The 20,067-nt window shown below is 50.8% G+C and overlaps 1 protein-coding gene across 8 annotated transcripts; it reads right to left on the bottom strand.

The window, feature by feature from the left end:
* Positions 1 to 2,118: 2,118 nt before the first annotated feature.
* LOC134032390 (catenin delta-1-like) lies at positions 2,119 to 19,501 on the bottom strand. 8 transcript variants are annotated; one of them, XM_062476356.1, is made up of 23 exons: positions 19,313 to 19,501; positions 18,308 to 18,358; positions 13,798 to 13,959; positions 13,493 to 13,644; positions 11,852 to 11,920; positions 11,605 to 11,724; positions 10,280 to 10,545; positions 9,752 to 10,048; positions 9,389 to 9,629; positions 9,054 to 9,276; positions 8,192 to 8,384; positions 7,893 to 8,010; positions 7,585 to 7,741; positions 7,264 to 7,281; positions 6,914 to 6,982; positions 6,676 to 6,803; positions 6,177 to 6,327; positions 5,761 to 5,953; positions 5,412 to 5,608; positions 5,257 to 5,298; positions 4,957 to 5,033; positions 4,673 to 4,727; positions 2,119 to 4,163 (listed from the first exon to the last, which is right to left on the bottom strand). In XM_062476356.1, the coding sequence occupies exons 4-23, from the start codon at positions 13,637 to 13,639 to the stop codon at positions 4,096 to 4,098; spliced, it is 2,829 nt and encodes a 942-aa protein (XP_062332340.1). In that variant the 5' UTR covers positions 13,640 to 13,644; positions 13,798 to 13,959; positions 18,308 to 18,358; positions 19,313 to 19,501; the 3' UTR covers positions 2,119 to 4,095. The 8 variants fall into 8 exon arrangements, with proteins under 8 accessions (XP_062332340.1, XP_062332343.1, XP_062332341.1 ...); XM_062476359.1 differs by having other exon boundaries at positions 4,622 to 4,727; positions 19,313 to 19,499; XM_062476357.1 differs by lacking the exon at positions 13,798 to 13,959.
* Between the last annotated feature and the right edge of the window lie 566 nt (positions 19,502 to 20,067).

Raw genomic sequence — 20,067 nt, 5'->3', positions numbered from 1 at the left:
CAACACCAATTTTGCATTTTCTCTTCCCATTTTTTCTTCCTGGGCGATGAATCTCACTTCAAAATAGGCTGCTAGTTAATAGTGTAATACATCTGGTTTAAGACATCCGAGCATTGGAGGTAATCTAATTATAGTCATTATATGGTCCAGACTTCAGACAGACAGGCTTTGAAATTCACCAATCTGCATATCGCCTAGCCCTGAAGGAGCTTTTAAATGGGACAGGTAGCAACACAATTACAGAGTTAATCAACAGACCCCGCAGGGAAGCTTTCATGTTCATTCCACACAAAAAAAGCCTTACGGATCCACCCTGAGTGCGTTTTCTGCTAGACAGAAATTCCTATTGAGGTAAATTGTCCAGTTCATCCCCCTCAAATAGTCCCATTTCCTGTGTAGTTGTAGAGGTCAGGGTCAGAGGTCAGGGTCAGGGTGGGTGAGAGTTTGCGGCCGAGGTCAGGCTTGGGCCAGCGCTGATTGAACTTGACGAAGAAGAGCGGGTCTGTGAAGGGGCCGCCGTAGACAATGTTTTTGAGCAGGTAGATGAGAGCAACCACCAGGCTGCTGATCAGGAAGAACGGGATGAACGGGCGCAGGTTCCTCCAGACCACACCCACCCCGTACCCCAGCCCCTTGAGGCCACCTTGTTTACCGGTGTGGGAGGTACGGCGACCGAAACCCATTAACGAATTTGCAACTGGAGAACCATCCCGAGAGTGTGATGAGGGAGCCATGGAATCCATCGTGTCATGGAGGCACCAAGAATACCACCTCAAAGCCTCTCTATTCCTCTTGTCCGTACTGTGTTCAATAAACTCCCCAAAAGCAATCCAAGAACCACAGGGATGTCTCCGTTCCCTCACGTCCTCTCAGACAACCCAGGGATCACAGTCATCAGGCCGACCTCAGCAAATAGTCCTTAGTCCGAGAAGGGCACGGTTGTGTCGCGTGCTCCGCGTATGACTCGAGGACATGATCGGTGATAAGTTGTCATGTTCCAGTCTTCAATGGCATGCCTTCCCTAAGCAGGTGCTATTCCATGGGTCTCTGTGTCACTCCTGATCTCTTTATTCTCTTGCGCATGTGGACCCAGGAGAAACGAGTCACTCAGCCTATTTGACAGAGAGGGAGAGAGCAAATGAAGGAGAGAGTGCCCTAAATAGATGCAGTACCAAGTGAAAGGAGGGAGCAGAGAGAGAGACAGAGAGAGAGACAGACAGAGAGACAGAGAGAGAGACAGAGAGAGAGACAGAGAGAGCAGCAGCAGAGAGAATCTCCAGCATTTAGTGGTCTCAAGTTTAAGGTGTGAAATACAAGCCTGTGCCAGCCTGGGCACACACGCACACACACACGCATGCACACACACATTCACTTGGTATACACTTTCAAACATACATTCTTACATACTCTTCAAGCACGTGGGATCCTTCAACTGTAGTTCATTATTTCACCCAAAGAGGGCAGTGTTCCGAACACCAAAAAGTGATTTATTGTGGGACAGAAGGAACAGGAGACTCTCAGGATCCCCCCTCCCCCCCCCCCTCCTCCTCATGTTCTTCCTCCTGAGGATTATTAACACACACACAGAACACCCAGTAAGTACACAGCAGACACACACAAACAGGCACACAGCAGTAAATGTTAAAACACACACTAAAAGAAAATTCACAGCGTCCACCCTGGGAGGACCCCACGACTAAGTTGTCTTCACTGCAGGAAAGCAATCGTGGCAACACTTTTCTTACGTGTCTAAAAGGTGTTTAATGCATCATGATAGCCTGTTAAGAGGGGTTATGTAGGCATTTAGAATCAGCGCCATAGCAATGCCAAGGTAATAACCTTGTGATATTATCCAGAGAAGGTATGGATATATGGGGGGGGGGTCTAATTAAGCTCAAGAGATATAAAGAATGGAGCAAAAAGGCTAAAAGGTCTGTTCACTTGAAATGCATAACATGACTGCATCCCGACCATACAGAATGTGTGTGTGTATTTAGAGGAGTCGGATTACTTTTAGTGCAAGCTGCATCTCTAATTAGACTTGTTGATCCAGCTCACGCTGTGTGATACTAGGCTTGGACACAGCCAAACACACACACGCACAAAACACACATCTAGTCTGAGAAAAGATCTTTATTTTATAAAAACAGTATTGCCAGTTACATACTCTTACTGAAAAATGCAACTTTTCAGAGCCAAGGCATGTATGAGAAGTACAATATTGTACATGGACAGGCAATGCTACAGAAACGATGTATGTGAAAAACAATAATAAAAAAACAAAGATGATTGGTCTCTTTTGCCATTTAAAACAATTAGTGGTAAAAGTGGAATAAAAACAGATTGCATAACCCTTTCACCCACATCTCCAACAGACCATCCCCCAAAATAAAAAAACAACATTAACTCAGACAAAATGGAAATAAGAATGCAAGGAAAACTAAAAGAGATTACAGTATATACCAAAATGTGCTTTTTCCCAGCCTGTCTAAAGTCCAGTTTCCCTGACTGGTCCATGCTCCCAAGGTTATAAAGAGTGATGGCATGCCCTCCTTTCCAATTATTCCCGCCGGTAGAGATGACAGACTTAAACATTACAATACCATAAACGTCAGCACTGAGTTTTTAGTGTTATAGACAAATTAATGGGCCATTCCAACATTCTAGAACCAACAGGATTCTCCATTCCGCAGGTTACACAAGGGACAGTCCATTCTAGAATGTTAGGAAAGTTAGTTGTAACTCTCGCCAAAGGGCTTTTGTCTATTGCAACAATGGGGTACTGCATTGCAGCCGTAGATGTGTGGGGACTATGGCAATGTAGCCAGAATTATAACGGAATTAGTGATGTATCGTTGTAGCATAGTGGACTGAGTACTGTAGTCGTTAGAATGGTGTTTTAAATAAGAAATTACAGCGTGTAAACAGTACTGTTTACCACAATGGCAGTAGTGCGTGTGTGTGTCAAAATACAGGTCACAGTAAGCCAGGTGTGCCTACAGACAGGGTGTTTGAACACTGCATCCCTGTTACTATCTCAGGGAGGAGGGCGGGGGAAGGGGGGGGCCACGGTGTGTGAGAGTGGGGCTCTTGGTACTGTAATAATAAATGAAAAATGATACTATTCAAACAAATGTAAAAATGTATCACAGGTGTAGAAAAAAAAAGCTCGCAGTAGGAGTTCCTTGAAAATATGTTTCACGGTCTGGTCCATGACAAGGTATTACAGCCACAGCCACACACACACAGTCCACATTATTTCATCATCCATCCACACAGACACTCAGAGGTCTTATTCACATCAGCCTTGGTTGGACGCTACTCGTCCAATGTCCAACCAGCGAAAAACATACAAGAGAGAGGAAGTTAACTCCTAAACAAACACAAACATTCCGCGTCTATGAGCGTTGAGTCCTATTGGACGATCGTCGCTCAAATCTTCCTGACCAGCCAATCCCTTGAGGGGGGGATTGATTTAAATTAAGTCCAAAACCTACAAAGCATACAAGACATTCCTCCGCGAATCAAAACATGCCCCTCTTTTTATATACACAGCATTATACCCTACCTACACATACTAGAAAACAAAACTCCTAGATCTCAGGATGCAGGTGTTGGCAGCAATCTGATTCACAATGAAGGACAACATAACATAGGAGAACGATGAAGAGTACGCCAACATGTTGTTGTGGAAACCGAAAAACAAAACAAAAAGAACTTATGATTGTCAACAAATATGATTGCCTTGAGATAGGGAATATAATTTAAATTAGAGAGAATATATATTTCTGATGCTACTATGAACCTCATGTCTCATGTCTGTGTGTGTGTGTGTGTCTTCAATATCAGCTCTTCTGATTGCAACACAACCGCTTTCTTTGGATGTCCAGCCTCATCTGTAATCCACACTGTCTTCGTGGTGCAGGGAGAGAGAGAGAGAGAGGGGGGGGGGGTGGATGAGAGAGAGAGAGAGAGAGAGGGGGGAAGGATGAGAGAGAGAGAGAGAGAGAGAGAGAGAGAGAGAGAGAGCGGTAGGGGGGTGGGTGAGAGAGAGCGCGCTAAAGAGAGAGCAGGAGAAAGTCTCTCTGGGTCTCTTCAGTAGCAGTGGTAGGGCTGCAGGAGCCCTGCAGGTCCACTCTGGGTGATGCAAACTATCAATTTTTCTGTTGGTGGAAAAGATCGGACAGGCATCAGTATTATAGGTCTACTCAGTAACGCACGCATTTCAAAACACACACACACACCAAAGCATACAACTACACACAAAAACACTGATTCTTTGGTATAAGTATGGCACACGATACACAACTTTACTTCCAAGTGCAGATCCTAAGGTTACAATCCATAAAACGATATATTTAGCATTGAGCATCGCTATACACGGACAGCTACATACTATACCAGTGCTAGTGAGTGTCCAGGGTACTACAGTATACAGTAGAGTACTCATGGACTTCAAATCAGTGTTCCAAAACCCCCATATTGGATAAAAAAAATTATAATTTTAAGTGTAGCCAGCATTTGGCCAGGTCTTGACCCCCACCCCCAAAATGGTCTGTTCTAGAGGCCCTCTGGATAGAGATTGAGACCGAGTCCATGCAGGACGTGAAGTCAGACGTACCATGCTGTAACATGCAGAGAGAGGGGGGAGAGGGAGGGGGAGGGGCCTAACCATCGTAGGAATCCAGGAGGGGCAAGGAGCCCTTTCTGCCCCCATAGACCCCTCGCTGAGACACACACACAGAGAGAGAGAGAGAAACAGAAAGACAGAGAGCGAGTGTGAACAAGTGAAACGGTTAAAAAAAGGGAGAGGTGAACGTCAACCGGAGAAGTGGAAAGGAATTGTTTGGAAAGGGATTTGGTGGGGGAATAGGGGTTAGTGTAGGTCAGTGAGGGGGCTGGGGAGTGTACATCTGTCCTTGTTTTGTGAGGGTCTCTCTCTGTTGTGTGGGTCACCTTTAAAGTGTCTGTGTTATCCAGAGTGTTGTCTAGAGTGTGTCTCCTCTCCCTCTGGTCCAGTGTAGAGTAGGCTTCTGCAAGAGGGAGGGAGGGAAACATGGAAACCGTATTGAGCCCAGATGAGGATTCTGCAACAGTGGAGAATCATTGGCATCCCACATGTCAAAGGTCAAGCACACAGAACGCCGTCAGGACTCCTGATGAGGAGCAACAGTTCCAGAAGGCTGACGGCGCTCGTTTGAAAAGAGGGGGCATGTTTTGGTGTGTGTGTGTGTGTGTGTTTCTAAGAACACTCACCAGGGCCTAGGTCGTTGAGTGGGATGATGTCCCTCTTCTCTCCTGCGGAGGAAGAACCAAGACAACCCGGTTACAACGTGGCCCTTAGAAGCATCGACTGAGGGGGACATCTGACAGGCGTGTTCACACCTCTCTCATCACACACACACACACACCTCTGTCCAACAGCGGCAGAGTGCTGTCCTCGTAGCCCCCGTTGGCCCGGCTGGGGCCGTTGGTGCTGGGGGCCACGTTCACCATGAAGTCGCTCTTCTTCCAGCCGTCCTTCTCCAGGGGCTTCCGCAGCTCCTTGTGGCCCCATACCAGCTGCAGCACCTGCCCCGCCCCGCGCACCTCGCGGTCCGAGCGCTTGCTGTGGACGCGCACACACACACACGGTTACGAAACACACTCAGTGGTAACACACTTTTTTTTTAGGATGCAACCACCATGTGATGCCCATTGAAGCACATCTTTCCGATTCTCTCCGACACAGCACCCACAAACCCCCACGCCCGCCCTCACCCATCCTTGTTGATGAGCACCAGTCTCTCGATGCCCTGGGAGGCCCGCAGGGTCTTGGCCGCCTCCAGGCTGTTGCCGAGCACCTCGGTGAGCGTGCTCAGTACGGACACCACCGTCTCCTCGGACAGAGCGCGTGCAGACTGGCTCTGGCCCCCCGGCAGGTCGGCCACTAGGTGGGGCACCGCGTGCTTGCCTGCGGGGGGAGAGGAGCACCAGAAAGGCACAATGAGTGAGAATGAAAGGTTTCAAAATCCTTACGATATACTGGAAATAAGTAATATCAATGAAATAAGGGAAAAATAATTAGCCAAACAACAACATGAATTCGTAACCAGTGAAGGTTCCCTGTAACAGTGCGAGTGCGAAGGCTGCATCTCCGCCTTCTCCGCCCCCCCGTCCCGACCCTGTGGTCTTACCCAGCAGCTCGCGGTTGCGGTTGTCGATGGCCAGGTTCCTCAGGGCCCCGGACATGGCCCTGACCACGCGGTCGTTCCCGTGGGCCAGCAGCTCGGCCATCATGGGCAGCCCCTTCTCCAGGCGCACCGTGGCCCGGATGTAGCGTCCGTACTGGGGGAGGGGGGAAGAGAGGGGGGAGCTTTGGTTGAGCGATGCACGGTACACAAGGCGTCGCTCACAACGAAAAAAAAAAGGAGGCTGGTCGTACACGCGAGTCGAGTTTGAAGACAAACACAACACGACAGAGAAACGTGCTGTGCGTCTTTGCCAAGGCTAGCCTCCAAATCACCCCCCACGGTGAAATGACTCGTTTGACATTTTCAACAAGAGCAGGAACGGAGAAACTCTCAGCCCTGCTCCTAACAGCCCGACCCGGCTCCTACGAGCGTGCCTTTAGGAGTTGTGACGCACAGCGACGGTGGTGGGGAAGGGGGGGGGGGAGGGGGGAGGAGGACTCACGGTCCAGCGGCCGGCGCAGAGGTTCTGGACGGCCCCGGCAGCAGCCTCCAGGACAGACGGGTTCTGGCTCTCCTGCAGCAGGGAGGTGTACACACGCACCACCTCGGGCTGGAACAGCAGCTCGTAGCCTGGCACACACACACACGCGCACACGCACGGGAGGATTATGAGACTGGAAGACTAGAAAGAGCTAACCCGTATTGAATATTCCAGGAGAAACTGGAATTTGTAGACCCACCTTTGGCAGGCGTTTGCCTCTTGGGAATGTCCACCTGATCTGCACCTCCATCGTCTCCATCTTTCTTTCCTGAAGAGGGAGGGGGGGGGAGGGGAGAAGCATTTAGAAAAAGAGTCATTGGAGGTCAAGCTTTCAAGACAACGAGCTTTAAGTTATACTTCGTTTTGCCCCCCCCCTCCAGGAACTGTTTAGTAATATCATGTGAGCACATGCACTAAGGATTAAGTGCAAATCTACTGGGATTACAAGCAGGCTGGACAGCTCTCGGCTGGTGTGTTAGATTGAATCTGCACCGCGTTAGTACGGCTACTGTCGAGACTCGCTAGTGCGTCTAGATAACAGCGTCTTACCTTTGGCAAACCACTCATCTAAAAACACAGGAGAAACCCAGGAAAGGGCGGAGAGGGGGATGAGAGAGAGGGAGGAGAGAAAGACAGTAGAAGTTTGAAAACATAAAGGGAGTGCCACCGCCACCTTCCAAGCACAAACCAATCCCGTCCACAAGACCGGGACGATTCCCACAAGACCCCCCACGATTTCAAAACGCATTTGGGTGCGTAATCCGCTCTCGAGACAACATTGCGCCCTCGTCTCTCTTTCTCTCTCTCTCCTCCCCCGTCCTGCCCCGGGTCTCTCTCCGGGGGGACCTGACGGAGAGCCCTGCGACTGACCTTTGCCCTTCCGCGAGCCGAAGCAGCTGGCCTTGTTGGCGCTGGGGGCGGGGCCCTGATTCAGGGGCGTGGCTTCCAGGTAGCGCTCGTGGCCGGGGACCTCGCGGTGCACCTGATAGGACAGGTTCCTCAGCAGACACACACTGTTCTCCACCAGCTAGGAGAGGCAGGGAGGGAAGAAGAGGAGATATGGAGGGAGGGAGGGTGTGGAGGGGAAAAGGTTAAGTATCAAATGTACCTGTACAGTGCTCATGCATTGGTCACTTTTGCTACATTGAGAAGTTCTGGAGAAGCACAGTGCGGGATACCTTGTTGTCCACGTCTTTGCGGTTGATCTGTGATTGGACAATGTACATGAGAGAGTCCACCAATCCCGAGCATTCCCTCAGCTTGCGTCGGGCCTCGCTGCGTTCTGAACTCACGTTCCTGAGAAGCAGAGAACAGCACTCTAGCGACACTCCAGCTAGCTGGCTGACATGGCTCATTCTGCCGATTCTACACCCTCAATACCCCTCTTCTCCTCCAGTTCTGTGTCTCCCTCTACGCCTTCTCCCTCCACCCCCCCCCCCCCTCTTCCAGCCCCCCCCCCCCTGGTCTCTCTCCATACCTGAGGCAGCCAGCTGTGTTGGTGAGGGCCGTCTCCCACTCCAGGTGCCGGGGCTTGCAGCTCTCCTCGCCCCCGTCGTTCCCCCTCTCCCAGCCCGAGTGGGGCACCATCACCTCGTCCGCCAGGGCGTGCAGGGCGTGGTCCACGATCTCCATCTTCACCGAGTCGTGAGACGACAGGTTCCACAGCGTGCCTGGAAGGAGACGCAGCCGTCGTCACCCCCAGCTCCTAGCAGTGGCTGGGGTACTGACAGTAGTAGCCCAAACACTACCATATAGCAGTAGTCCTAATAGTAGCAGTAATACTACACTATCAGTTGTAACAGTACTAGTAACAGCAGCAGTAGTAACATTACTAGTAACAGCAGCAGTAGTGACAGTACTAGTAACAGCAGCAGTAACAGTACTAGTAACAGCAGCAGTAGTGACAGTACTAGTAACAGCAGCAGCAGTAACAGTACTAGTAACAGCAGCAGTAGTGACAGTACTAGTAACAGCAGCAGTAGCAACAGTACTAGCAACAGCAGCAGTAGTAACAGTACTAGTAACAGCAGCAGTAGTAACAGTACTAGTAACAGCAGCAGTAGTAACAGTACTAGTAACAGCAGCAGTAGTAACAGTACTAGTAACAGCAGCAGTAGTAACAGTACTAGTAACAGCAGCAGTAGTAACAGTACTAGTAACAGCAGCAGTAGTAACAGTACTAGTAACAGCAGCAGTAGTAACAGTACTAGTAACAGCAGCAGTAGTAACAGTACTAGTAACAGCAGCAGTAGTAACAGTACTAGTAACAGCAGCAGTAGTAACAGTACTAGTAACAGCAGCAGTAGTAACAGTACTAGCATCAGCAGTAACAGGGGTACCTGTGATGGTGTCTGTGAGGTCCTGGTCTCTGGTCTTCCTCAGCAGGCGGACTAGGGCGGGGACGCCGTCACAGTTCTTGATGGCGATCTTGTTGTCGTGGTCGCGTCCGTACGAGATGTTCTTGAGCGCCCCGCAGGCCGAGTGGTGCACCTCCTTCTTGGGGTGGTCCAGCAGAGACACCAGGGAGGGGATGCCCTTCAGACGCCGAACCTCCGACTTCACCTGGACACACACACACACACACACACACACACACCCGACATCAGCGCTGTACATATCACCTTGGTATGGCTACATAGGGGTGAAGGAGCGCGCGCGCGCGCGTGTGCGTTACCTTGTCGTTCTTGAAGGTGAGGTGCTGCAGGAAGGCGGCAGCGTTGGTCTTGACGGGGTCCAGGCGGTAGTTGAGCATGGCGATCACCTCGGGCAGCTCGGGCTGCCTCCAGGAGCCGGGAGGGCCCTTCCTCAGGGTGCTGTCCAGCGACGCCATGCTGCCCCGCTCCATCGCCATGGGAACGCCCCAGGCGTAGGGGTCCACTCCGCCCATGTCGCCGTCTAGCGTGTCCTCACAGCTCCTGGGGGGGGCGGGGGAGGATGAGGGAGATCAGATGTGGGGTTCTCACAACAGGTGAATGTCTGTGTGTATATATATATATATATAGTACACATCATGTAGTGTGTGTGTGTGTGTGCCAACCTGAGCCTGCGTCTGTCCAGCGTGCCTGGGCCGCCGCCCCCCAGCCGGGGCATGGTTCCGTAGCCCGGGTGCATGGGCGGGGGCGCCATGCTGTAGTCCATGTCGTCGTAGCCCAGGCTGCGCTGGTCGTCCTCCATGCCGTAGGGCGCAGGGGCGTAGCGCATGCCCCCCAGCTCCAGGGCGCTGCCCACGCCCCGCACCACGCGGCTCACCTGGGGCTGGGCGCCGTACGGGTCCAGCTGCTGCCTGCTGGGGGCGCGGTAGCCAGAGTCCAGGGTCCTGTAACCGTCCATGGGCCTGGAGGGAGGGAGGGACAGAGCGAGCGAGAGAGAAAGACAGACAGCCAACATGAGAGGAAAGAACGACCAGGAAGGGAGGGAACGAGATGATTCATAGAGAACAATGAAGACAAACGTGTCACCAATACAACAGGCACCACAGGACTTTCCCCTGACCAACAATGGTACGGACGTCGTCAGGCTGCTCTGGGGGTCGAGAGCAAGTCGGCCCTCTCCGCCCGGTCCTCACCTGTATCTGTCGTCCACGCGCGTGCCTCTGCTCAGGCTGGCGTAGGTGTCAGCGGGAGGCCCCGGCCTGTAGTCGTCGTAGCCCCCCGAGGGGGCGTAGTGGTAGTTCCTGGGCACAGTGGCCATGGGGTAGTCTGGGACCCCGCCCCCCTGCCGGTAGGCGCGGTCCAGGGTGGCGCTGTAGCCGCCCATGCCGGACACGGAGAGGCCCCCGTCGATGGACATGGAGTCGGGGAGGACGGTGCGAGAGGTCACCACCTTCCTGATCTGGGGGAGGAGGGTCAGAGGTCAGCGGGAGGTGGGTGGTGAGAAGGATGTCACGTGTGGAGGTGAGTGTAACGCTGCGGTAGGGAGGGGGGGGTTTGTGGGGAGGGTGGGGCTGGATGACCGGGTCAGCGTGGGAGGGAAGGAGGGTTTCAGAGTGAAGGATGTCTTAGTCGGTTCAGAAAACTGGGCGAGTTTTAACCAAAGACGTACAGTAAATGTTTTTAACCTATTGCAGCTGTCAGTTACGTGAAAAGAGGAGATGGAACATGAAACGTTTATTCCTTTTTTTCCCCCCAACTACTAATAATCGTGACTCAGATAAACCTCATAGGCTGCGTCCTGTGATAGCCTACTGCATCTGTCCTGCGCTGCAACAGCCTGGCTAGCGATCTAGCCAGCTAACCTTCACCCTCAGTGGGAACAATCAAACTAAGCAAACTAACGTCCAACACTGCACATACCAAAATAAACACGAGTTCAACAATAGAAACGTAAACAATGCTTCCGTCAACAAAATTAACGCCCCAACTGAGTCCCCTTCTGTCCTAACACAAGCCATGCTGAAAACCAAGAGCGCAGTTGCGACCTTACATGAACACCAGAGCAAATACAACATAAAAACGACATTTCCCATTAATGAGTAGTTTAAGTTCCACCATAGATGACCTCATTTGGATCAGTACAGAGGCGCCCTTCCTGGAAATGTTTGATGCCTCTAAATGTGCTGAAAACTGTCTGTCAGCTGGAAAAAGATCAAGACACCCATGCTACAAAGCTTGGCCAGGCCAGTCAGTTTAAAACAATGTTACAATGAATACAAAAAAGTAATAAATGAATATGTAATGAATAAATAAGTAACCAATCCTGTTTCCGGTCAATTTTGTGCAATTAATTCAATAGTCTAATAATGATTCGACGTTTAACGTTTTTAAAAACAGAAACTGACTGTGCCCCTAAATTTTGTCTGTGCCCCTAAAGTGTTTCCACTTGGGGGGCACATGTGCTCCTGCACAAAAAGTTAGCGTAAAGCCCTGTCTGTGTGTGTGTGTGTGTTCCTACCCCGTTGTCAGCCCGCCGCGCGGTGCCCTCCTCTGAGAACACAGAGTGTGCTTCCTGGGAGTCGTCTTCTGGAGTGTAGCTCTCATCGAGAGCTCCGTGAGCAGGGTCCACCATCCTGTACTGGAACACACACACACACACACACACACACACACACACACATTACTCTCCCCGTTCCCTCACACACTCGCAGAATTTCACACAGACTTGCGACGGGGGGGGGGGGGACTGTGGCGCAGACGCTCACCTGGGTCCCGTTTATATAGCCGTCAGTCAGTTTCAGACGCTCTATGTCTGCATCACCTAGACGGCCGTTCTGGGGGAGCAACAACAACAACACACACACACACACGTTTTAGTCCTGACAGGCACGACACAAGCACTCCCGTACGAGAGAGACTCCTTGAAACTCTGGTAAGGGCATGCAGCAGACCTACATCTGCCTATAACCAGAATAATACTGCAGACGCACCACATTTCTAAGTGACCAGACTAGAAGAGTCATGGTTGCTGACTCACTGGCATAGATGGATATTTTAGGGATGCATCTTTCCCCTCCTTCTCTCCTCCTTTTACAGGAACACCAAACAGGAAGTGGGAGGTCCTTTGCTAGCTACTAATGATGTGTCAAGACCATTTCATCCTGACCAAGTGAAAGGTGGGACTAACCAACAACCTTCAGCTGACCAGTCGGTGACGATCGCTTCACTCAAGGAAAATGTCTAGCAGCACCTGCTGTGTCCACAAGGGGGCAGGCAGTGGCGTTAGGTGAGCAAAGCAAGACGAGTCCAGGGCCCCTCTGTTTGGCCTTTAACATCCTAAATCATAACAAGAGGAACTTGAGGACGTGGGTGCTTGTGACAGAGATCATCACCCCAGTGTGACACTGAACACGAGAACTTCCCGTGTTCAGTGTCCCAAACGCCCCCCCCCCCCCAACCCCAATAAGATCACCCCCCCCCCATTCCTCATCTCTACCCCTCCCTCTCCTTCTCCCCTCCCTCCTTCACATGCTGCGAACTCCAGTTCTAGCATGTCTAGCTTGACCCTGACTGGAACAATCAGCACGGGAGAGCAGGATAATCCACTCCAAATACCGGGGACGGACGCCATCCCATAATGTCCCGACACGCTGACTGGCAGGTACTGCTACTCACAGACCAGTAGCAGGGCGGGGAGATGGACAGTTTTTAATGAGGGTGGATCAGGTGAACAGATGGACCGGGGGCTAGAGGCTGCATGTCCGGCCAGGAGACCGGCTACTTACGGCGAGCGCGGACACACTGAGCATGCAGCGCCGCACAGGAGAATAGCTGGGATTCCAACAAGGTGTGTGTGAGTGTGTGTGTGTGTGTGTCGGGGAGGCGTGTGATGTATGATGGATGGGACCTTGAACACGCTAAAGCATGTAAACAGACGGGATGCTGTGTGACTGGATGAGGGTTGAGAGACACACTGACATGCAGACACACACACACACACCAGCGTTGGGCGGAGGAGAGGACAGAGGGGGGGGGGGGGGGGCGGAGGGATGAGGATTAAAGGAGCTTCAAATGATAAGGGGGCGGCAGGGCTGGATGAACGAATGAGCAGATGGATGGACGGATGAACACAGGAGACACGGAGGATGAAGGGCAGGTCTCTAACCTCTCATCGCAGGGTTTAGAGAGGAGCCAGGGTGGGGACCAGGGATAGTGCAAATGGAGGGTGGGATCGGGTGGGGCATGAATGGAGGGGGAGCTGGGGTGGTACGACTGTGGGTACAGGGGACATGAACACGGGATGGGCACAGGATGGGGGAGGAACAGGAGTGGTGGGAATTGGGATGACGGGAGGGTTTTGATGGGAGGTTGGGCTGGGTGGGTGGGGTGGGGTGGGGGGGCTTTACCTGTGTGTGGGGGAGGGGGCGGGACGAGGGGCTGGGGAGGCCCACCCTCCTCCTCTCCTCCTCCAGCGCTCGAGTCAGCTGCTCAAACTGCACCTCCTGCTCCCTCACTGACTCCAGCAGGGCGGCAGCGCTCTCGCACTGCTCCATGCACACTACAGAGAGAGAGGCGTTACGCGCACGCGCTCAGGGCCCCGCCAACAGCTGCAACAGTCACACACGCGCGCACACACACACACACGTCATACACACACACGCAGCTGTGCATAGTCATAATTTGAAAAGGTCACCCGAGCAGAGATACACACCTTCACCAGGGGGCGTGACTTTGTGGAGAAGAGGTGAGAGGTCAGGCCAAGGTCAAAGGTGGGGGCTTTAATTGGCGGCGGGGCTCATGGGTGGAAGGTCACCAAACCACCGAGCCGAGAAAACGGGGGGGGGGGGGGGGGTGGAGAGAGCCAAAGTCACGGCTGATCGAGAACACAGGAGGGGAGGAGAAAAGGACAGTGAGAAGGGGGGTAGATGGAATAGTCCAGCAACACTTCACAGTAACACACGCGTATAGATAGCTTGTAGAGAGCAGACCACAGCAGGATAAACCCGCATTTGCTGCGAACGTTGGTACAGCAGCAGACACTGCAGCTCATTCAGGGCTTCTGGGGGAAACTACAGCTCCTGTCAGCAGCACGGTCTGAGGAACTACGACTCCCATGAGCCATCGGTGCCGTCTCTCCTGTTCAGAGGACAGCGGTGCTGCTTCTCTCCCAGGTCCCTGACCCTCTCTTCCTGGCTCTCCCTCCCTCTCCCTCCCTCCCGCCGGTAGATGCCTGGCTCACTACAGACCATGACAGGCAGTCTCAGATCTGCTGCATTCTTCCTGAACCTGATCTCCACATCTCTGACCGTTTCCATTTTGTTCAAAGTTGTTTGGTGGCGTTTTTTCTTTCTTTCCCTTTTCCTTCTTTTCATACTGACACAAGCACACTGTTGACAGGCTCCGACACATCCACAAGTCAAACCGGTTAGTCCAGGGAGGGGGTGGGAGGTGACGAAATTTCACTTTGCCTTTCAGTTTGCCTGTGTCACTGTGACAGACACACACACACACACAACTTAAAAACAAATTTAAAAAGGTACCAAGAGCTTGTCAGTAGGAGCTGTGGTTAGGCAACAAACAGGCACCTGCATTTACACCTCTTGCACCAGGTGCGCTTGAGAGCGTCGTCAGAGAGACTGAGAAAGGTGTTCTGGTGTCTCACGGTTACGAGACTGATAAGGCCAGAGGGGAATGTGATGACGTCATGAGGGAAAGGTGTTCTGGTGTCTCACGGTTACGAGACTGATAAGGCCAGAGGGGAATGTGATGACGTCATGAGGTGGGACTGCCCATTCAACAGCAGCAACAGGACCTCCGACTACCTCGCCTGCTCCTGCCCTGTCTGATGACAATCGCGCGCACACACACACAATGCATGTTTCTCCTACTTCACGAAGGGGTGAAGTAGCCTACATCGTTCTCACTTTCACATGATAAAAGGAGCACAGGGCCGTGAGAAGGAGGGAAGATGAAAGGGAAAAAGATTTACATCAAGGAGAGAGGTTTTAAAAAATATATATATAAATTCTTTGAAGAAAAAGACGGGGTGCAGAGGCCGATCTAAGAGAGGACAGGAAGTTCCACACACACCAGTGGTCAGGCCAAAGCCTCACGGCCCCACCTGCACAACCATAACCAATATGCCCTTATAAGGGCAAAGCCAGGACAGGAGCACAGAAACCACAATCTACCACTGTCAGAGGGAGAGAGACAGGGGGGAGTGGGGGGGGAAACACCACAGAGGAGGCAAGGGCAGGAGGGGAGAGAGAGAGAGAGAGAGAGAGAGAGAGAGAGAGAGGCCGAGAGAGAGAGAGAGGCCGAGAGAGAGAGAGAGGCCGAGAGAGAGAGAGAGGCCGAGAGAGAGAGGCCGAGAGAGAGAGAGAGGCCGAGAGAGAGAGAGAGGCCGAGAGAGAGAGAGAGAGAGGCCGAGAGAGAGAGGCCGAGAGAGAGAGGCCGAGAGAGAGAGGCCGAGAGAGAGAGGCCGAGAGAGAGAGGCCGAGAGAGAGAGGCCGAGAGAGAGAGGCCGAGAGAGAGAGGCCGAGAGAGGAGAGAGGAAGAGAGGACAGATAAGGACAGCGGTGTTAACTAAAAGATAAAAAGCACGGCAACTAGCATTCCTCACATTGCGGTGGGTCACCAAACAACACAGAGTCCTTTGGAGACAAAACAACGTTCCCAGTAAGACCCAGCGCTCCTGGCTACGCTCACACCAAGGTCCCAAGGCCAGCCTGGCAGGTCATACCGATCCAGTCACACACACACACACACACACACACACAAAACGAACACACCGGAGTCTAAAAATGTCATATTCCGTTGGTGCTTCTCAGTCCTTTGTGTCCCTGTAATTCCATAGCGCGTGTGTGTGTGTTACCCACAGGGAGGTGGGGAATGTGCAGCTGTCAGAAAGACCAGAGGAACAATAAGGAGTTTGTGTTAGTGAGCCACAAGTGTGAAAGAGATGTGGTCGCAAGTTGCGACTCGCAATGCAGTCGCACAGGATGGTGTGTGTGTGTGGTGTGTGTGTGCGCGCACGTTCGGTGCGTTTCTATAAAGTTGTGTTAAAAGCGCCCATCCTCCCTGCCCCTGCACCCCAAGTCCTCACTGGCTCCTCAGTAAGCGTGGCGTAAGCAGTTTTGGCCTTGACGCCTTTTGGAAGTCAGCTGTGGGTTTCGTCGAACAATGAAAACAATTTGCCTCTCCTTCCCTCCCCCCACACAAACACACAGCCCTACCTCACACCCCCCCCCCCTCCCCCCCAGCTTCCTGAGTAACAGGATGTTATGGATTCTCCATCAGGGATGAGTAAGGACACGGAGACACACCTTTATGTGAAACTCCAGTACAAACCCCTGTCTATGGTACGGCCTAAACTACTCTGTACCATTAGGCCTGCTCCACCACAACACACCATTACCATTTGTCTTCTACATAAGCCACTACATTTAAGGCGTTAGCGCTGCCAGTGGTCAGTCACATATATACTATGGGCCAGGGGCTATACTAGTCTCCACCACAGCTAAGCCTTTAAAAAAGGTACACTGGGTAAGATTTTCAGTGAAAAAAAAGAAAACCTTTGTCTCAATTTTGGTGCGGAGGAATTTGGGTGGCCGTTTCTCATCTTTGAATTTATTTTATAATGTTTCCTAGTGCAACTTTAACCTACCAGTGTCATCTATCCCAGAGTGTTTCCTGCTGTTGATGTTGGTATTGTATTTCAATGTAGCCCCTTTGTTAAATAGGATCAGATACGCACAGCAGGGATTCATAGTGGATGGGGCCAAGTACAGAACTGTATACAGTATCATTTTTTTCTTTCTCCTGCCTACTTGTGGTCAAAGCTCTTCGGATCCTAGCCACAAGTTTCACGTCAAACCACTCGCTTCCTCTGATGTTGACCAACCAATCAATACCAACCGTTGGATCCAAAGATATAGGGCACAGAGACAACAACCAATGAAATGGGGTCGTTCCATTACGTAGCTGTGTTGTCATCCCACGGTCACAATGTCAGCGAAGGGGAAACAGAGAGCCTTAGGGTCAGCGATACCCACACACACACACACACACACGATCTGGCAGTGACACACCACGAGTCACTTGCGTCCCGTCTGATTTGTCAGTCGGTCACAGCACTCAAGTGTGACTCACCCCCGTTAGTAGATATCAGAATACAACAAAGCCTGGGTTCAAACATCACAAACACAATGGCCTTTGTGACACCCCAGCCTGGCTGTGCACACCTGCCTCGCAAGCAAATCCCTCTGTCCACTTTCAAGAAGAGCGTAGCAAGCTGTGTGTCGTTTAACCATTATACAGTTCTAATGCAACTCCCCATGGTGCATGCTACCAACTCGATGTAATGCCATTTGTATGGGTTTAACAAAGTGTGGCTGGTAATGAGATTGAAGCATTAGACAGCTGATCCCCCCCCCCCTTACAGCCTAATGCACACATACATCCACTCTGTCCACTTAGAGATTAACCTAATGCACCTCCTCAAAATGGACACACACTCAACTAGCACATCAACCATCAGTGGGGACTTTTGAACCCCCTACAAGTCCTATTCATATTATAGGCATTTCATATCAGTCTGTGGATGGCAGGCAGGCTTTGTGCAAGCTCACTCCCAGGAACAAAAAACTACTGATGCCACATTGACCACCTGCTCCACCTGTGGAACATCACAGAAGCCTTTTTGTTGTTGTGGAATTAAGACTAGTCACTCCTGATATCAATAACCACCTGATGACTGAGTAGGCCAACACCTGCACTCCACACACACACACACACACACACACACACAACTGGTTAAGCGAGGATCACACCAGCATCTCCCTACCCAGACAAACCACACAGCACGCGCGCGCGCGCACACACACACACACACACATCAATACTGACCCCCATACTGTATTTACAACACAAACATCAGAAACTATTCCCATATGCAACACACTTCAGTTGACATCACCCCGCCTTCTCACTACCCAAACAAGTTCATTCAGGACCTACCTAACAGGTTAACTAGCAGGGAATAATGAGGCCTGTGGGAAAGTTTCACTTATAGACCCCCACCCCACACCCACAACAGCAACCTGTATATGTCAACGTTTCAAATGCTTGGCGTGGATTATATAGATCTGTTTGTTAAACTAATGATTATACGGCTAAATCAAGCATTATACAGAACAACAATAAACAGCAATTGGTCTTACCGGTGGCAGGTGTATAGTAGATTAACAATATTGCGCGTTTTCTCAGGAGTACTGAAAACAGAAAGACGACACTAATGAGAGATCTTGTTGTTGCACTTCCAGTGTTTGGAATAACAGTCCTCGCAGTGAACCACACACGCCTTGTCAACAATCAAATTACTTTGGCTATCCCTCTTTAATCGAAAAGCAATTGACGCATTTCATATTTTACACATATTACACATGAATGAGCGACCCTTGGTGGTTTAGAAAAGCAATACAAGTTTCTCCAATTAAATTATGTTGAAGTTGATTGCTGCAAGTCTAACTTTCGAACAAAAGACCACGGCAGCAGCAGTGTGTGTGCAAGCAAGCAACATTAAGTTCGCTCTCATTCCCTCAGCCTATGCCGCGATAGCTTTTCAGTCAGTAGGTAGTTTCATGAACATGAAGTCTCTACCGCCATAAAACGCAAATAAAATTTGCCCTAGACTTCCAATTACAGCATTGTATTCACTCGGATTTTGTGGAGTTGGTTGCTAACTAGCTAGGACGACACCAGAAACTGGACTGGACACCCGTTACATTTCTAGGCTCGTCGTAGCATGCTGTTATAGCTAACGCGAGCTAGCCTGGGTTATATTTTGGTGTGAAGCCAGATTAACATACAATACGACTGCCAGCTATCTATGCTAGCTATCTAGAGCGCACCACAAACAATTATGTTTATGTCGAAATAAACCTTAGCTTGTTGGTTAAATGCCAGTATTACTAGCCAATCTGGTAATAGGTAATTCTCTGTCCACACTTACGCTAACAAACACCGGCCTAGCTAGTGCTATCTTACATCGTCGAGACGCAGGCCAGGGCGTTTTACCCCACTAGGAATCAGACGGCAGGCTAAATAAGTCGTGCTGATATGATTCTGACCACTCCTTGCAGCCGCTGCAATGTTTTGTGTTAGTAGTGAGCGACGAATATAGTGAAAGGGGAGTAATATATGTTCCCCTGGTGTATTTAACTCACCCAGACGTATTTTATTCTCTGGGCCTTTCCGCGTATCTTTTCTTCGCTTTTCCCCTCTTTCTGTCCTCCTTTCCTGGTATTTCAAGCTAGCTAGGCTGAAGCCAAGCGTCGGGACGAGGAGGGCGGGCTCAACAAGCCTTTTACCGTAAATATGTACGGTCACCAATGGCCCCAGTGAAATTCCTGTCCTATTACAGGTGTGTCACAGGTTGCGGAATGAGTCTACATGTTGCTCTTGTCCAAACACGAGTGCCCATTACAGACAGCTGATGAAGCGGATGATTAATACCCTTCATTCCCAAGACCTAATAACGACCCAGATGAAACCGCGGAGACCACCTTCTTTTCACACATATAGGCCTACATCCACTCACACACAACACATTTCCCAATAATAGTGGGAAGTTGTGCATTATTGGAAGTATTTCTCAATTCAAGGAGGTTCCAATTATGTGATCAGTCATATCAGCTGTTTGGTTATCATATTGTTGATATAGAAAAAAATGCATTGTTTCTCAATTAGATTCCCATTCTCACATAAGGGGGTGGGGTGTGATGGACTTGAGAAATCTATATTCTACTTGTTTATGTCAGAAGCACAAAGCTAAGAAGTTTGAGTAATAAATCAAATGAGAGGAATCCAGATAAACAATAGAAACCTTTTGCGCTGGGGGAACAAGGAACAATGCATGGAATTTCCCCAATTTCCTGGAGAGTCCCCCGCAATGTTCAAGATTTGTAACCCTAACCCACAT

This window comes from Osmerus eperlanus, chromosome 13 (assembly GCF_963692335.1).
Source record: "Osmerus eperlanus chromosome 13, fOsmEpe2.1, whole genome shotgun sequence".
In the NCBI taxonomy this organism is placed as follows: Eukaryota; Metazoa; Chordata; class Actinopteri; order Osmeriformes; family Osmeridae; genus Osmerus; species Osmerus eperlanus.
Note: the sequence above shows the minus strand (reverse complement) of the source record. Positions and strands in the feature narration are given on the sequence as shown.